The sequence below is a fragment of the Oratosquilla oratoria genome, chromosome 19, assembly GCF_046742065.1.
Source record: "Oratosquilla oratoria isolate Oo_2021 chromosome 19, ASM4674206v1, whole genome shotgun sequence".
Classification (NCBI taxonomy): domain Eukaryota; kingdom Metazoa; phylum Arthropoda; class Malacostraca; order Stomatopoda; family Squillidae; genus Oratosquilla; species Oratosquilla oratoria.
The window spans coordinates 65,118,538-65,133,537 of NC_134795.1; the positions used below are offsets into that span (position 1 = coordinate 65,118,538).

At 39.2% G+C, this 15,000-nt stretch overlaps 1 protein-coding gene across 6 annotated transcripts in view; it reads right to left on the reverse strand.

Moving 5' to 3' along the window:
- LOC143035964 (glutamate-gated chloride channel-like) overlaps nt 1-15,000 on the reverse strand; it is a 632,887-nt gene that overhangs the window by 99,098 nt on the left and 518,789 nt on the right. For all 6 annotated transcript variants that reach the window (XM_076203237.1, XM_076203238.1, XM_076203236.1 and 3 more), the window contains one exon: nt 926-995. In XM_076203237.1, coding sequence (XP_076059352.1) covers nt 926-995 — 70 coding nt within the window. The remainder of the gene's footprint in view (nt 1-925; nt 996-15,000) is intronic.

A 15,000-nucleotide genomic window follows, 5' to 3' on the forward strand; every position in this document is an offset into this window, starting at 1 on the left:
CTTTACACATCTCTGATTTGTCATGGTCCAGGTACATGCGTCTGCAATTGTGCCAAATGAGGAATTACTCCACACCACGAGAAGGTAAATCAACAAGATGTTTGTTATCCCCTGTTCTCGTTCGCGTAAGGAACATTTCAAGATCCACCAGAGGCACATTAAACGACACCCCTTCTTGCTAATAGCCTTAGCATAATCTAATGCATTAATTCATATCATGTAATTAATTCTGATTGGCAATATAAGTGAAAACATTACGAAAGAAATGGGACGATCATAAAATATTCTGCGAAAAGGTGTAAGAGAAGAAAAAAACAAAACAAAAAAAAACGACTAAACTTCTTAGATTGACACTTTCCTGTCCAATGGAGAGAACTGAAAACTGACAGATATTTTTATTCTGGCTAATGTGTGAAAAGTTTGTGGATGGATGAATAGACGGCGAGGCCCAAAGGGAAGTTCGTCGCATCCACTTCGTAGACGAATGGATGCAGAGATGGATTTTCCGTATGATGATGCAGTGAGGGTGTATCAGCCTTGGAGGTCAGGGCGCTGCTGTGGATGAACTATGCCTCGCTACACCACCTTTAACACAAACAGTGAGGCAAGGGAAGATGGGGGGGGGGGACGATCCATCATCCCCAAGGTAATACGAGTCCCGATACTGGTCTAGACTTCCGATTCCGATTAATGATCAATAAACATATATTTTTTTTTCCATAAAGTATCTGTGTCCCAAAGTAGGGCCTAAAAATAAACAATGAATAATAATCGGAATCTGACTCACGTAGGAATCGGAAGCTGAGAGTATTATCGGATATCGTATCGGAATCGTTTTCTATTTTTGGCATCGTCCCATCACTAATTTCTATTTTTTGAATTTAATGTTTTTGGTGCCAAAAGTCTTTGAGGTTTCTCTACTCACCGTCAGAGTCGTTGAAGTTGAGTCGATCGTCGTTCCACTGCTCTCGAAACGTCACCTGGACGCTGTACTCCTGGGGATCGCAAAAACAAAACAAAACGATTAATATATTCATACATATAATGATAATAATGATAATGATAATGATGATAATAACAATAATAGTAATAATAATAAAATAATAATAATGACAACAGTAATAATGATTATAATGACGACGACGACGACGACGATGACGATGGTAACAATGATAATAATGATAGCAATAATAATAATAGCAATAATAATAACAATAATAACAATAATAACAATAATGATAATAATAATAATAATAATAATAACAACAATAATGTTAACTGCTATAATGATAATAATAATAATAATAATTATAATAGTAATAATAATAATAATAATAATAATAATAATAATAGTAATAATGATAATGATAATAACTAATAATATTAATGAGAATAATGAGAATGATAATAATAATAATAATGATAATTATAATAATCATAAAAATATCTCGGAGCGTCGCAGAGTTGCAGCCGTTAATAAGCCTCTCATTGGACACTACCATCCGCATTCCTGAGGGTCTAAAACTTTGTGACAATTATCGACCTTATCTGCTCTAAACCTACGGCCTTTAATTCCAAATTGCGGAACTTTGTGACAATTATCGACCTACTGGCGACGGGACGCTCCTTGGCTGTCATTGCGCGCTTCCGCAGGATCCTTTTTTTTAATCTTTATTTTTTTTTTTATTTATCTATTTTTTTGAGAGAGAGACAGTCCCTTTTTTTTTTTGAGAGAGAGAGAGAGTAGTGGGGGGAGAGAGAAGAAAATTGTGCCTACAAGTGGTTTTACTCATCTGAAGGAAACCTCTTCTTTGCCACTCAAAGACTAAGAACACAGATCACGTTAGCAACATCTATCTATGGTAATCATAAAAGACTTCTACAGCCCGAACGGAGAGTTAGCAAGAGGAATCTTCTAACAGCGTTGTTAGAGTAATTTCGGTGTAACCTGTACATAACGACATCTTAACTTTTCTCTCGTCTAACATTAATCCGGTCGTTAGCCAGTTGACCAGAAAGCTCACGATGACCTTAGGCCGCCTGAAAGCACTGAAAGTTTTGCCTTGGGCCGCCTGAAAGCACTGAAGGTTTTATTCTGCCAAGACACAACAAATGAAAGATAAGGATAATTCTGCTACATTCTAGGATATTACACTGGCCTTCTTCCTGCGCGCGCGCGTGTGTATCTATGGATGTGGGCGTGGGAGGAGGGAAGAGGAGAGGAAGGGGGCGGGGAAAAGAAAGGGGAGAGAGAGAGAGAGAGAGAGAGATAGAGAGATAGAGAGAGAGAGAGAGAGAGAGAGAGAGAGAGAGAGAGAGAGAGAGAGAGGGAAAGAGATAGATAGAGAGATAGATAGATAGAGAGAGAGAGAGAGAGAAACGAGGAGCGAAAGGTGGGGAAGAGAGTGCGCTGGGCCACCACCCTAAAATCCTTGTAACTTTAAACCCGACATTGTCCCAACTTTGTCTTTTGGCCTAAAGTTCGTCAGAACAAAGTTTGTAAAGGACACCGTCAGGGTGGTATCGGGTACTATGGAGTTTGTGTAAGCCCCAACAGGATACCCTCTTCTAAAGACTTCATTTTTTTTCCCCGAAGAAATACAAAGACCCTGTTCACACCAGCGGTTTGAACCGCGCGGATACCCCGGCGGTTCCTCATAGTCAAGGAAAATTTGTGTGGTTGTGGGTGAACGCCTCTACTGACTTACACAGTAAATGTACTCCCGCGGTTGAAACAGCTAGTGTGAACACGGCCTAACACTGATGCACCAAATCCATAGACGGGGCTATTAGCCCAGATGTTGGAAGAGTAATTGTCAAAGTTGGGTTGTCAGATTGCCAAGGATTTATGCGAACAGGTTGGGAGCGTGACTGATGGAAAGGTGAGACTGTTCCACCATTTGTTGGCTGATAAATAACGTGTTAAGGACTTCCATCTGGGCGAGGAAGGTGCGAGGGAGGGATGCTGATATGAAAATGTATTGTAGATGAGGTCGGAAGTTCACTCACCACCCTACCAAAATGAGTGGTAGGGCGTTGAGATAAACACCAAAAATCGTTGGAGTTTTTATTCTCTGACGTTTCATTCTTAACAGAACTTCTTCCGAGTAGGCATACATAGACAGAAAATCAACATATTTATAACCCGCATGCTCGATGCCATGTTCCTTTCCTAACCTACCCCATTCCTCCCTCTCGCCTCCCTTCAACTTTCGAAGTACCAATCAACCGGACATTTTGAACAATCTAATAAAACCATCCCAAAGGCTACAGCAGGGCTGGGATGTTATGAATGCTGCCTCGACTATTTTCAATTTCTTCTTGTCTAACCATTGTTGCATCACTTCTACTCCGTCCCAGTTGGGTAAGTGTCCATATTGTTCCGCGTGAACCACCAATGCGTTGGATGTTCGGTGGGCTCTCAGATCACTTCTGTACTCATAAGTCAGCTTGTGTAGGCCTCTTCCTGTCTCAATGAAGTAGCTCAGTATATATATATATATATATAATATATATATATACATACATATATATATATATACATATATATATATACATTATATATATATATATATATATATATATATATATATATATATATATATATATATTATACATTATACATACACAGTATATACAAATGTATATATTTTTCGTGCAGTGGTTGCCTTACTATGCATTTTTATATAAAACTTATATGAAAGCGCCAGATTTTGTCGATTATATTTACACCAAAAGAAATACAATTGTAGTTTCCTCACAAACCGTTCCTAAAAGAAAAACATGAAAGCAACATTATTTCGATACGTTTATGAAACTGAAATACAACTGCAAACTTTTGTCAAAAAAGAAAAAAAAATATTTGGGTTCTAAGCAAATATCAGCCGTTGTTGACCAATGTCCAAGGCTTTTACCACAACCGGGGAGGTATTTTCTTGTATAAAAAATATAATATCTAGGATGCTCGCTGGCCAAACGGGTTAGAGCGTCGCTACTTGCGTCGTAGATTAAGGTGATGGCATTTCAAATTCTCCCGCCAGTGAGTTGGACCAATGGCATGGTTCACCCTATTCCACGATACAGAGGCACCGTCCTGGCCATCTGATAGGGGGTAGTTCGCGACGTTGAAGTGAATCATTTAGTAACAGAAATTATTGTAAGAAAGGTCAGATATCAAAAATTTTGCTTACAACTGTACCAACAGGATGTATATGATAGCCCAAAGACTTTTCCTGGAATCAGTCCATTCTGCTACAAAATGTTTCAACTGAAAATGTCAATTCGTTTGATCAATTAGTGACACGCGGGTTGTTTGGCATATCTCAATACACAGAGATGCGGATCTGATAGGACACAAGCGCTATTAAACTACATCACACAACAACAACAACAACAACAACAACAACACTGATTATGGAAGCAAGTTTATAAACTCGATCACATCCAAGTGAGACTTATCCCGATTTTATTTTATTTTATTTTATCTATATCCTTATTATAGCATTTTATCTTTTCTATATCCTTATTGTAACATCTTATTTATATATCTATGTATTTACTTATTTATTTATCTATTCAATTATTCATTTTTGCGAGTCGACCATTTACACCCGAGAAGTGTGGCGGGGACAGGGATGATCCTTCATCCACGAGGGGCTATGATGCGAAGGGGGAATGAATAGGTTTCGAGTGAATGTGTATGTATTAAATCGACCAGCATCCTTACAAGGGGGAAAAGGCGTTTTGGTATGTATGAATGTATGTATGAATGTATGTATGCATGTATGTATGTATGTATGTATTTATGTATACTATGGTCATTTACAATGTGCACTTCGGTCTCTTAATCCAACACTCGCCAACCGCTACTTGTGCTGACGTTTGTGCCCAGGATATAAACCCACTTCGGGAACTGGCCATGGACATAAAACACCACCTGAAGTGGGTTTATGTCCTGGTCCCAAACGTGTGCACAACTGACGGTTGGTGAGTGTTAGGTTAAGAGATCTAGGTGTATGGGTAATTCAGGTTTCAAGCCCAACTCATCCTTTGTGGAATACTATCGCATTTAAATATTGTAATTTTGATTTGAAGCAAATTACCTAGTTCAGTTTGGAGAAAATTCTATTTTACAATGAGTTGAAGGCTGTTTTGATTAACTTGCAGGGGAGTTCAATCAAAACTGAAATTTTCATGAAGACTGGCACAAGACATTTTTTTTTTCAAAAATGAAAATTTCATGAAGACTGGCACAAGACATTTTTTTTTTCAAAACTGAAAATTTCATGAAGATTGGTACAAGACTTTGTTCAAAAATGAAAATTTCATGAAGACTGGCACAAGATTTTTGTAAAATGAAAATCTAATGTAGATTGGCACAAGACTTTTTTCAAAAATAAAAATTTCATGAAGACTGGCAGAAGACATTTTTTTTTTCAAAAATGAACATTTCATGAAGACTGGCACAAGATTTTTTTTAAATGAAAATTTAATGTAGATTGGCACAAGACTTTTTTCAAAAATAAAAATTTCATGAAGACTGGCAGAAGACTTTTTTTTTCAAAAATGAAAATTTCATGAAGACTGGCACAAGACTTTTTTCAGTTAGGAGGAAACTCCGCATACAGCAGAAGCAGTAAGCTCGCAACACGAAACTATGCTAATTCAAAGACCTATATAAATTTGCAACCCAAGATTCACGACTACTAGTATATCTGATACTCTTGGAAAAGCTGGATCAAGTCACATGCTTTGTGTAGGTATATAAAATCCTGACCATCACAAATAAACCAAAACGTGTGTCCACAACATATAAAGGTCAAATCGTCTGCTCATCCATCTTGTTATTAAAACGTAACCCGCTTGCCGCACGGTGCCATTTTGTAGTGCCACAGATATTTTTCACGTGGGAGTTGAAAGGAATGCTGTCTTTCGAATCGAAATGAAAAAGAATACATATTAGCACAACATGCACATCAAATGGAATGCACTATCATTCTAGTATCTGTATACCCATCTACACAAACAGAACAGGAATTACAATCTCAAATTGCTGCCGTATTTAATACATCCATTTGTTACCTCAAACTTCTCTTGCAGATAACCCAAAGCCTCCATCAATTCGGTCAAGGTCACCAGGTAGACCCATAGTTATTTCAGAAATGGGGTTCTATAGTGTTGTCTGACTTGAGTAAGTGTTGAGAAGTGTAAGATGATAATGTATTGAATCTCTCCTATGTGATGACTGGATGTTGTGAGTATTTTTTTTCTACGTGTCTCTCCCCGATGAGCCGAGATTTCTGATTAGAAAACTTGAGTCTATCAACAAGAAGTTGATTCTAGCCCAAGCTGCGGTCAAATTTAATTCAACATGTATAAAAAAAGAATTACTGCCCACTTTTACGAATATATATATATGTATATATATATATATATATATATATATATATATGTGTGTGTGTGTGTGTGTGTGTGTGTGTGTGTGTGTGTGTGTGTGTTTCTCAAACGCAAGGTCTAGTGCTGTAGTTTTTTTTATCATTTGGTGGAATGAGATGGACACCCGAAGATGTCTTGTTGCCTTATTTTTCTAGATTCATGTCAGTTTAGGGTGAACAGTAAAACCGGTGATTCTTGTGGGGAAACTGGCATCTTGTACTGTGTCATCCAGTTTTCCAGTTCCTTTAGGTATATTCATTTGCTTTTGGCGTATACTTTGAAGTTATGTTGTTGTAAGTTCCTGCCCGTCTTTGTAGAACAAGTTTTGAATATAGAAAATGGGAGATCGCGTAGCTGAAGAGTTCTCGTGCTAACACTGATCCCTGTAGGACTCCACTCTCTTGTGTATCCTTTCGGTCTTGGGCTTCCACGGGCTTCACCAACCCGGAAGTTGAGAGTTCGTTTGAGTAAAAACGACTTCGATTACAATATTCTATTTTTCAAATCTCCAAATATCAAGCTATCTTCCCGTCATGTATAATAAAGCTAAATGATGAACTAAGAGATTACGAACCTATACGAATGTTAGACGTACTGTTGAAATGTTCTTACCAGAAATCTAGATTTATGTAAACGAAATCATATTCTAGTTATTCAAATGAAAGTTGGAGGAAAAATAGTCCAGTGAGATAACCCTTTAAGACGTACTCCGCCTACGACCAGCTCCTCCTCTTCCTCTTCCTCTTCCTCCTCCTCCTCCTCGCCAAGCACATCAACTGATGTAATTCGATTTACATCGCCGTTCCCGATGTAACGTCGTTACTTTGTTGACAGGGCGATGCTCCAAAGACGTCGAAGAAAACAGTTTTTCGTACGCAGGCATCGCCAGAGGAAAGAAAAAGAAAATGAACGAAAAGAAACGAAAAGAAAAGGAACGAAAAGAAACGAAAAGAAACGAAAAGAAAAGAAAAAGAAAAAACGGATGAATAAAATAAAATAAAATAAAATAAACAACTAAAATAAAATTAATAGAATAAGACAAAATAAACAACTAAAACAAAATGAATAAAATAAAATAAAATAAAATAATAAATAAGATTAAATAAGTAGAATATATCAATAAATTAAATTAAATTAATTGATAAATAAAACAGAATATATGGATAAGTAAAATAAGCTAATAAATAAAAAAAATATATATAAATAAACGGAATATTTGAATAAATAAAATAAAATAAATTAATGAATAAAACAAAATGGATATGATAAAACAAATAAAATAGATGAATATATAAATCAACAAATAAACAAATAATCAAATAAAAATGAAATGGATGAATTGATTTATATATAAATTAATAAATAAACAAGTAAATAATTTTCGCATCCGATGAACGTGGCAAACGACTCATACAGAAAACTGTCAATCACGATGAAGACAATTCTTGATAAATGAATAATTAAACCAAAACAAATAAAATAGATAAATTAATTAATATAAAATAAAGAAATAAATAATTTTGCTATCCTATGAACGTGCCAAACGACTCAGGGAGAAAACCGTCAATTACGATGAAGACAGAGTTTTTGATAAATAATTAAATCAAAACAAATAAAAGTTAAATTAATTAATATACAAATTAATAAATAAAGAAATACATAATTTTGGCATCCGATGAACGTAGTAAGCAACAGAAAACCGTCAATTACGATGAAAGCATTGTTTGGTGACAATCACTAATACCATCGGGAAGAAGTAATATTTGTGAATCATCAATCAAGTATTGCCCAAATGATACAGTAAGATAAAATAATTATTTCATGCTGTCTTAACAAGATACCTCATCTTTAAGAAAATTTTTACTTTGTATTACGCACCGACTGTGTTACAATCTCCATCTTTAGAAGAAAAAGACATTTGATACATAAATAATTTACGAAAATAAAATTAAGGAATGCTATAAAACACTATCGAATGACATGCAATAAGTTAGAATAAAATATATTTAAACCAAAATAAAACAAAGTGTATTAGATACCAAAAAAATATAGATATAAAAAAAATGAAACATAATGTGAATAAACGATATAACCATCAGTAATCCTTAAAGGTTGAATATACATTTATAAATTTTCTTTCTATATTTAATTACTGTGTATCATTATAGTTCCCTCTGCGGTAACCATAAAAAACAACAAAAATATATGAATAGATTAAAAAGTAATATAATACATAATATATAATATAATATTTATAATATATAATATAATATATATGATATGATATATATATATATATATATATATATATATATATACATAAATAGACAGTGAAAAAGAGAGAGTGAGAAAGATAGAGAGAGAAAGAGAAAGAGAGAGAAAGAGAGAGAGAGAGAAAAGAGAGGGAGAGAGGTAGATAGATAGATAGATAGATAGAGAAAGACGAAGAGGAGGAATAGGAAATTTTGGGAGCAAGTCATGGAGGATAAACATGCCGAAAGGGGCCGACTGGATCTCAAAGTGGATGGAATGCCGTAAACTCCTTGTTTGCCGGGAGAGGCCGCGTGAGGCAAGGAAGACGCTGAGCAGGCCACGGATCACCACGCTCCCTTGCACGAATTCAGGATAAAACAGTCAAGTTTCCAACTGTGACACTGGACGAAGTTTTTTTTTTTTTTTTTTTTTTTTTTTTTTTTTTTTTTTTTTTTTTTTTTTTTTTTTTTTTTTTTTTTTTTTTTTTTTTTTTTGTCAGATGAAGAATCGTCACCTCAGACTTCGACAGGATGTGGGGCATCCTAGGGCGACAATTCTTCATGTGGGTCATCCTGGGCTTACGATTCTTCGGTTGCACAAGTTGATGACAATAAACATAACCCCCATTCAACTTAATCTAACATAACCTAAGATAACCTGCTTCCACCTAGAGGTCTGTGCACAGCCAACTTCATGCACTAGATCAGTTCGAAGCTTTAAGAGTAGTTCAGTTCGAAGCTTTAAGAATGTAGTTCAGTTCGAAGCTTTAAGAATCATTTAGATAAACACCTAAGCAAGATGCTGTAATGATTATAATAAATTTTATATTATTTTTGTTTTGTTATCATTTGTCTGTTTGATTCTCATTTATTAATAGTTATATGTCAATTTATTATTATTTACCATTTACCTGTTTGTTTATTATTTAACTATACCTATGCATTTATTTATATATTTTATTTGTTATTTACATTATTATAGTTTTTATTTATTCATTTATTATTATGATTTTTTTCGCATCCGACCTAAATATGGACCAAAAGGTCTCCTGTCGGCATGCTCCGCCTTTGTAATCCTTTGTAATCCCATGGACGAAACTTGAAGGTTTCTTACTAAGATAAGCTTCCAAACAAAAAGGTCATAACAGAGTGACTTGGTTTCGTTTCCTCAAGATTTGACCTTGTGACCTGAGTGATATTGCGACAATTCTCTGAACGAGCCTTAATCACATCTCGTACACTTTCGCATGCCATCCAGTGTTCATGTGATCCTGGGCATCTATGAGGGCTTTAACAAGGGTGATGAAGGCAAGGTCATCATATTAAGACAGCAGGGCAGGACTCGTAGTGATGGATTTAGATTGGACAAAGTTAGTTTTAAGAAGAAAATAGGCAAGAACTGGTTTACTAATAAAGTGGTTAACGAATGGAATGGACATAGTAACCATGTAGTTAGTGAGCGCAGAAACTAGTGATTATTTCAACAAAATTTTAGACAACTTTATGGATGGGGATGATAGGTGGTCATGGGCATGGAACTGCCTAGTGTAGGCCTTATGGTCTCTTGCACTCTCCTCTATTCTTATTACTATGGGTTCTGCCCTGTTTGTTTATTATCTAATTTTACCTATTTACTTATTTTATTATCATTTATATTATTGTTGTTTTTATTTATTTATTTATTCATTTATCTAACATTATTATATTTTTTTCCATCCGACCTAGTTATGGACCAAAAGGTCTCCTGTCAGCATGTTTCTCCTTTGTAATCCTTTGTAATAACTACTGATACACTCTTTCTTTGCTTTCGCTGGCTGGGAGGCTATGGAACTCTCTTCCTTCCCATTGATATCTTTCCACTTGTCTGTGTCTTGTACTCGATGGATTGTTCATAAAGCGACTCTCAAGACACTTCTTTCTTAACGCAGGTGCTTGACGTCGACTAGGAGTGTTCCTCCTTTACTCTTGGTCCCTTTCTTTCCGAAGCGGGCTAACTGCGGGCACTTTGTTTTGCAGGTGACATCTGGTCCTGTTGCAAGTCCAAAGGCTAAACGGTTCTCCCATGGAAGTTGTTGGTGTATAGATATCCATAAGTCATATCACTGTAGAGAAACGACGCATTCTTAGTTCTAACCCCAATCGCTACGGTGGTATACTTTACGGATTTTGTTCAGGCTAGCGTCAGACGATTCTATGCAACTTAGGGCTGAAGCGTCAACGCGTATTGAGTTATTTATTCTGGTTAAAACCCGACAATTCTATTCAGGCTGGGGGGAACCTGCCGAGAGAAAACGTTGAGTACAATTTTGTTGTGCACATCCAACACTTGGAAGGCGTGGAACCTCACGAAGAACATTTCTCAGCGAAGTCTACGAAGGAGTTCGTAAACGGCGATGTTTACTCAACTCCCCTCCGGTATGTATGGTTCGCTGTTGAAACGCTCCCAGACTTGAGGACAATGGCACTTAAATCTGTGCTACACACTTCCGCTATTAGCTTCGAGTGCCACTCGAGAGGTGATAGGCAATAAGTTCTGGCCCGAGGCCAACCTTGGAGTTCTGGCGCCACGCCAAGATCGGTCGCGTCCGGCGCCGCTCGGGACGGCGTATGCCAGACCTGTTGCTTCAGAGCGCTTCCGCTCCTGAACCGTTTTCACAGTCGTTGGGCTTTGTTCGAAAGGTACCGAAAGCTTTGTGTGATGTTACAACCACAATTTACATTTCATAAGTGAACGCTGAACACAGTTTATCTACTAAGGGAAACCCGCCGCCTCCCTGTTACCGGCCACGGTCACTGGTTTGGTCCATAAAGCATTCCATGAAGATATTTTGTGTCACTGTTTGGAAAGGGCGAGTGTAGGGTACGGTAATATCATGTGTTCTCTGCCTTATGTGTTGCTGTTTCATCTACAGTAGCGTTTCCCAACCTGGGGTGCTGAAATCAATTACAGGGGGTGCTGGGAAGTGATGCACACAAAAATCACATTGATATATGTATCATTGATTACCCAGTTGTGCATATTTGACTTTTTCCATGCTATTTTACTTTTCTAGGGTGATCTTATTTCTTCTACAAACAACATTGTCAATTTGTTCCAGTTCTAAGGAATCAAGAAAATATATCATCAAGCAGTACACTTCACTTTCTTTTCTCCTTCTGATAACAAGATAGGAGTGCTGGACTGCTTAGACATGACAACAGGGGGTGTTATGGTCGGAAAAGGTTGGAAAACGCTGGTCTAAAGCATTTAGTGTCTGTTGCCAAGACGAATCTGTGTTTGTACTTCTCCAAGGCTCGGTGGTGACCTGAACGTAGGTGTGTCAGTACACTTCCTTGTCTTGGGTGTTTGTAAACGAACTTGTCAATGGATCGGAAGGCGTTGCTACAAGATGGGTGTCCATAGGTCTCGCTCCGTTTTCTTTGAACGAACCTGATCGACTGTATAAAATAACCAATGGGCACTGTAGTGTTGGTAACAGGATACACTTCAGGACATCATGTGTTTAGGCCCCATAAGTGACGATGCTCAAGCGAATCAAACTACTACGCGGAGGGTAACTGTAGTGCTAATTGATACAATAATCATGAAGTGTAACTACGAAGACACATGTTAAGGGGTGAAATAAACCTGGTTAAAAGAAAAATATTGACCAGGAATTTTTATGGATCCTGAGGGTGATTATATTCTGACAAAACTTCGACTGTGGCGTTTCGTTCGATTAAAAACTGCCTCACGTCTGTCTTGAATAAAAACTCGATTCTGTCTCAATCAAAATCTGTCTCCAGGCTGCACAGATCCCGTCTATTTTAGAAACTGTTTCATCGCTGTCTTAATGAAAAAAACTGCCTCGAACCAGTTTCGATAGCCCCTTACAATACGGTTCACAACAACTGCCCTCGTTCTAGCAGTGTCCTGAGGGATTTATTCATCGAAGTAGGTCAAGGGTTTGTCAATTTTTTTTGGCTGCGATCCTGCAGGTAGGTTGGCGACCCACTCCCCCCAGCAACAAAGCATTTCTGATAATCACTATAACACAGTTCCCTGTCTCCGTGTATCTGCCTGTCTGTGTATATATGTATGTATGTATATATGAGTGTGTATGTATGTATGTATGTATTTAGTAGAAAGTAATGTATGTGTATACTGTATATATGTATATATCCTTGTATGTATGTATGTGTGTATGTATGTACGTATGTATGTATGTATGTGTGTATGTATGTGTGTATGTGTGTGTATGTATGTATGTACACCACTGACAAATACTAGTTAAGATTGGTAGTGGGAGGAGGAGTAGGAAGGAGGGTTTGCAAGATCTCGCGACCCCTCTGGGGGTCGCGACCCCCCTTTGAAAACATCTGAAGTAGGCGGACAGGGGAGGGGAACTGGGTGGAGGGGGGAAGAAACCATCTTTAGCGTGAAAATGGGGAGGTGGGGGAGGGAGGTAGGGGAGGGAGGGAGGGAGGGAGGTAGGGAGGTCAATCCACAGAGCAGACGCCTTCTTCGATAACCTGAGGGCGAGGCGATGAAGGGCGGGAGGTTCCCCTCCGCACGTTCTCTCCTTCTTCATTACCGTCCTCATCTCCTCGCCCCGCGTCCTCATTTGTCTCTGTCGCGAGCTGTCAACCAGGTCATTACGGGTCATTTCACTCGGTCCTCGCTGACGGCGAGGGGGATTTTTCACTTTGTCTAAGTGACTTTGACTTCGCCTTATTCTTTCTCAATGTTCCTCTTGAAGGCTAGTTAGCCTCGCTCGGGGTATCAAAGCGTTCGCTGCAGGGCTGTGTATTATGTGTGTATATCATATCATACACACACGCACGCACACACGCACACACACACACGCACACACACACACACGCCCACACACATACACACGCGCACACACACACACAAACACACACACACAAACACACACACACACACACACACACACGCGCGCGCGCGCACACACACACACACGCCCACACACATACACACGCGCACACACACACACACTCACACACACACACACACACACACACACAATTTTTCTTACTGATTTCCTTTACGACGATCTTTGAGAACCAAACAGAAGACTAAACAACAACAACGACAACAACAGAGTAATAACAAAAAACAACAATAACAATGACTGCCTCAAGTTTAGCTGACTAGAAACCCGCGGCTCCGCAACGGCCGGCAACGATCCTTGGCCCCCTCCCGTTATTCCCATGAGAATAATACTTGAATTATCTGCTTTGCGTCGGGGTGGGGCTGCTTCTACGCCATCGTCCAGGAGTAGGAGGAGGGAGTCGTCGCCGGTTGTCTTGTGTGAAAAGTCGAAGGAGATATGGTTGAAACGGAGACAGAGGGATGTTGGGCTTGGTCCGGAGACCGAATGCCAGCCCCTCAGGGCTGCACCTCCATAGGGAAATGAGGAAGATGACGCGGTTTGAAGACGATCGGGGGGGGGGTGTCAGGGAAGTGGAGCAATATCGATTACATAAAACATACAGAATATCAGAGCTGGGCGCGTTACCTCCAGAAAGGTAGTGCGTTACCACCGGACAGGTAGCGCGTTACCGAAAAATCTATATATGTATACATATACGCATTATATATACATATGTATATGATACGCATTGACGGAAATGCACCCAGATTTTTCGGTAACGCGCCCAGCTCTGCAGAATATACTCAACATAGGGAGTGTGGGGTGAGAGAGGGGATGGGAGGTAGGGTGACAGGAGGTGTGCGCTCAGAGAAGCAGGGAGAGAGGAGTTGGGTGAGAGGGTGAGAGAGGGGATGGGAGAGGGGATGGGAGAGGGATGAGAGATGAAGGTTGCAGGGGGTGAGAGAGAGGATGAGAGAGGGGATGAGAGAGAGGATGAGAGAGAGGGGTGGGTGATGAAGGTGGCAGGGGGGTGAGAGAAAGGGTGAGAGAGAGGCTGAGAGAGGGGATGAGAGAGAGGATGAGAGAGTGGGGTGGGAGATGAAGGTCGGAGGGATGAGAGAGGGGATGAGAAATGAGGGTCACAGGGATGAGGAGTTGGATGAGGGAAGGGATGAGAGAGGAGGATGAGAGTGGGGATGAGTAGCTGGATGAGAGGGGATGAGGGAGGGGATGAGAGAGGGGGGGTGAGAGCTGAGGGTCGCAGAGGTGAGGATTTGAATGTACGGGTGAGAAGGTGAGATAGGGGAGTGGCTGGGGGTGAAGAATTGGGTGAGAGAGGAGGTGAGAGAGGGGGTGAGAGAGGGGTGAGCGATGTGGATGGCAGGGGGAGAGGAGTTGGGGGAGAGAGGGGGGTGAGAGATGGAATAGTTGCTAAG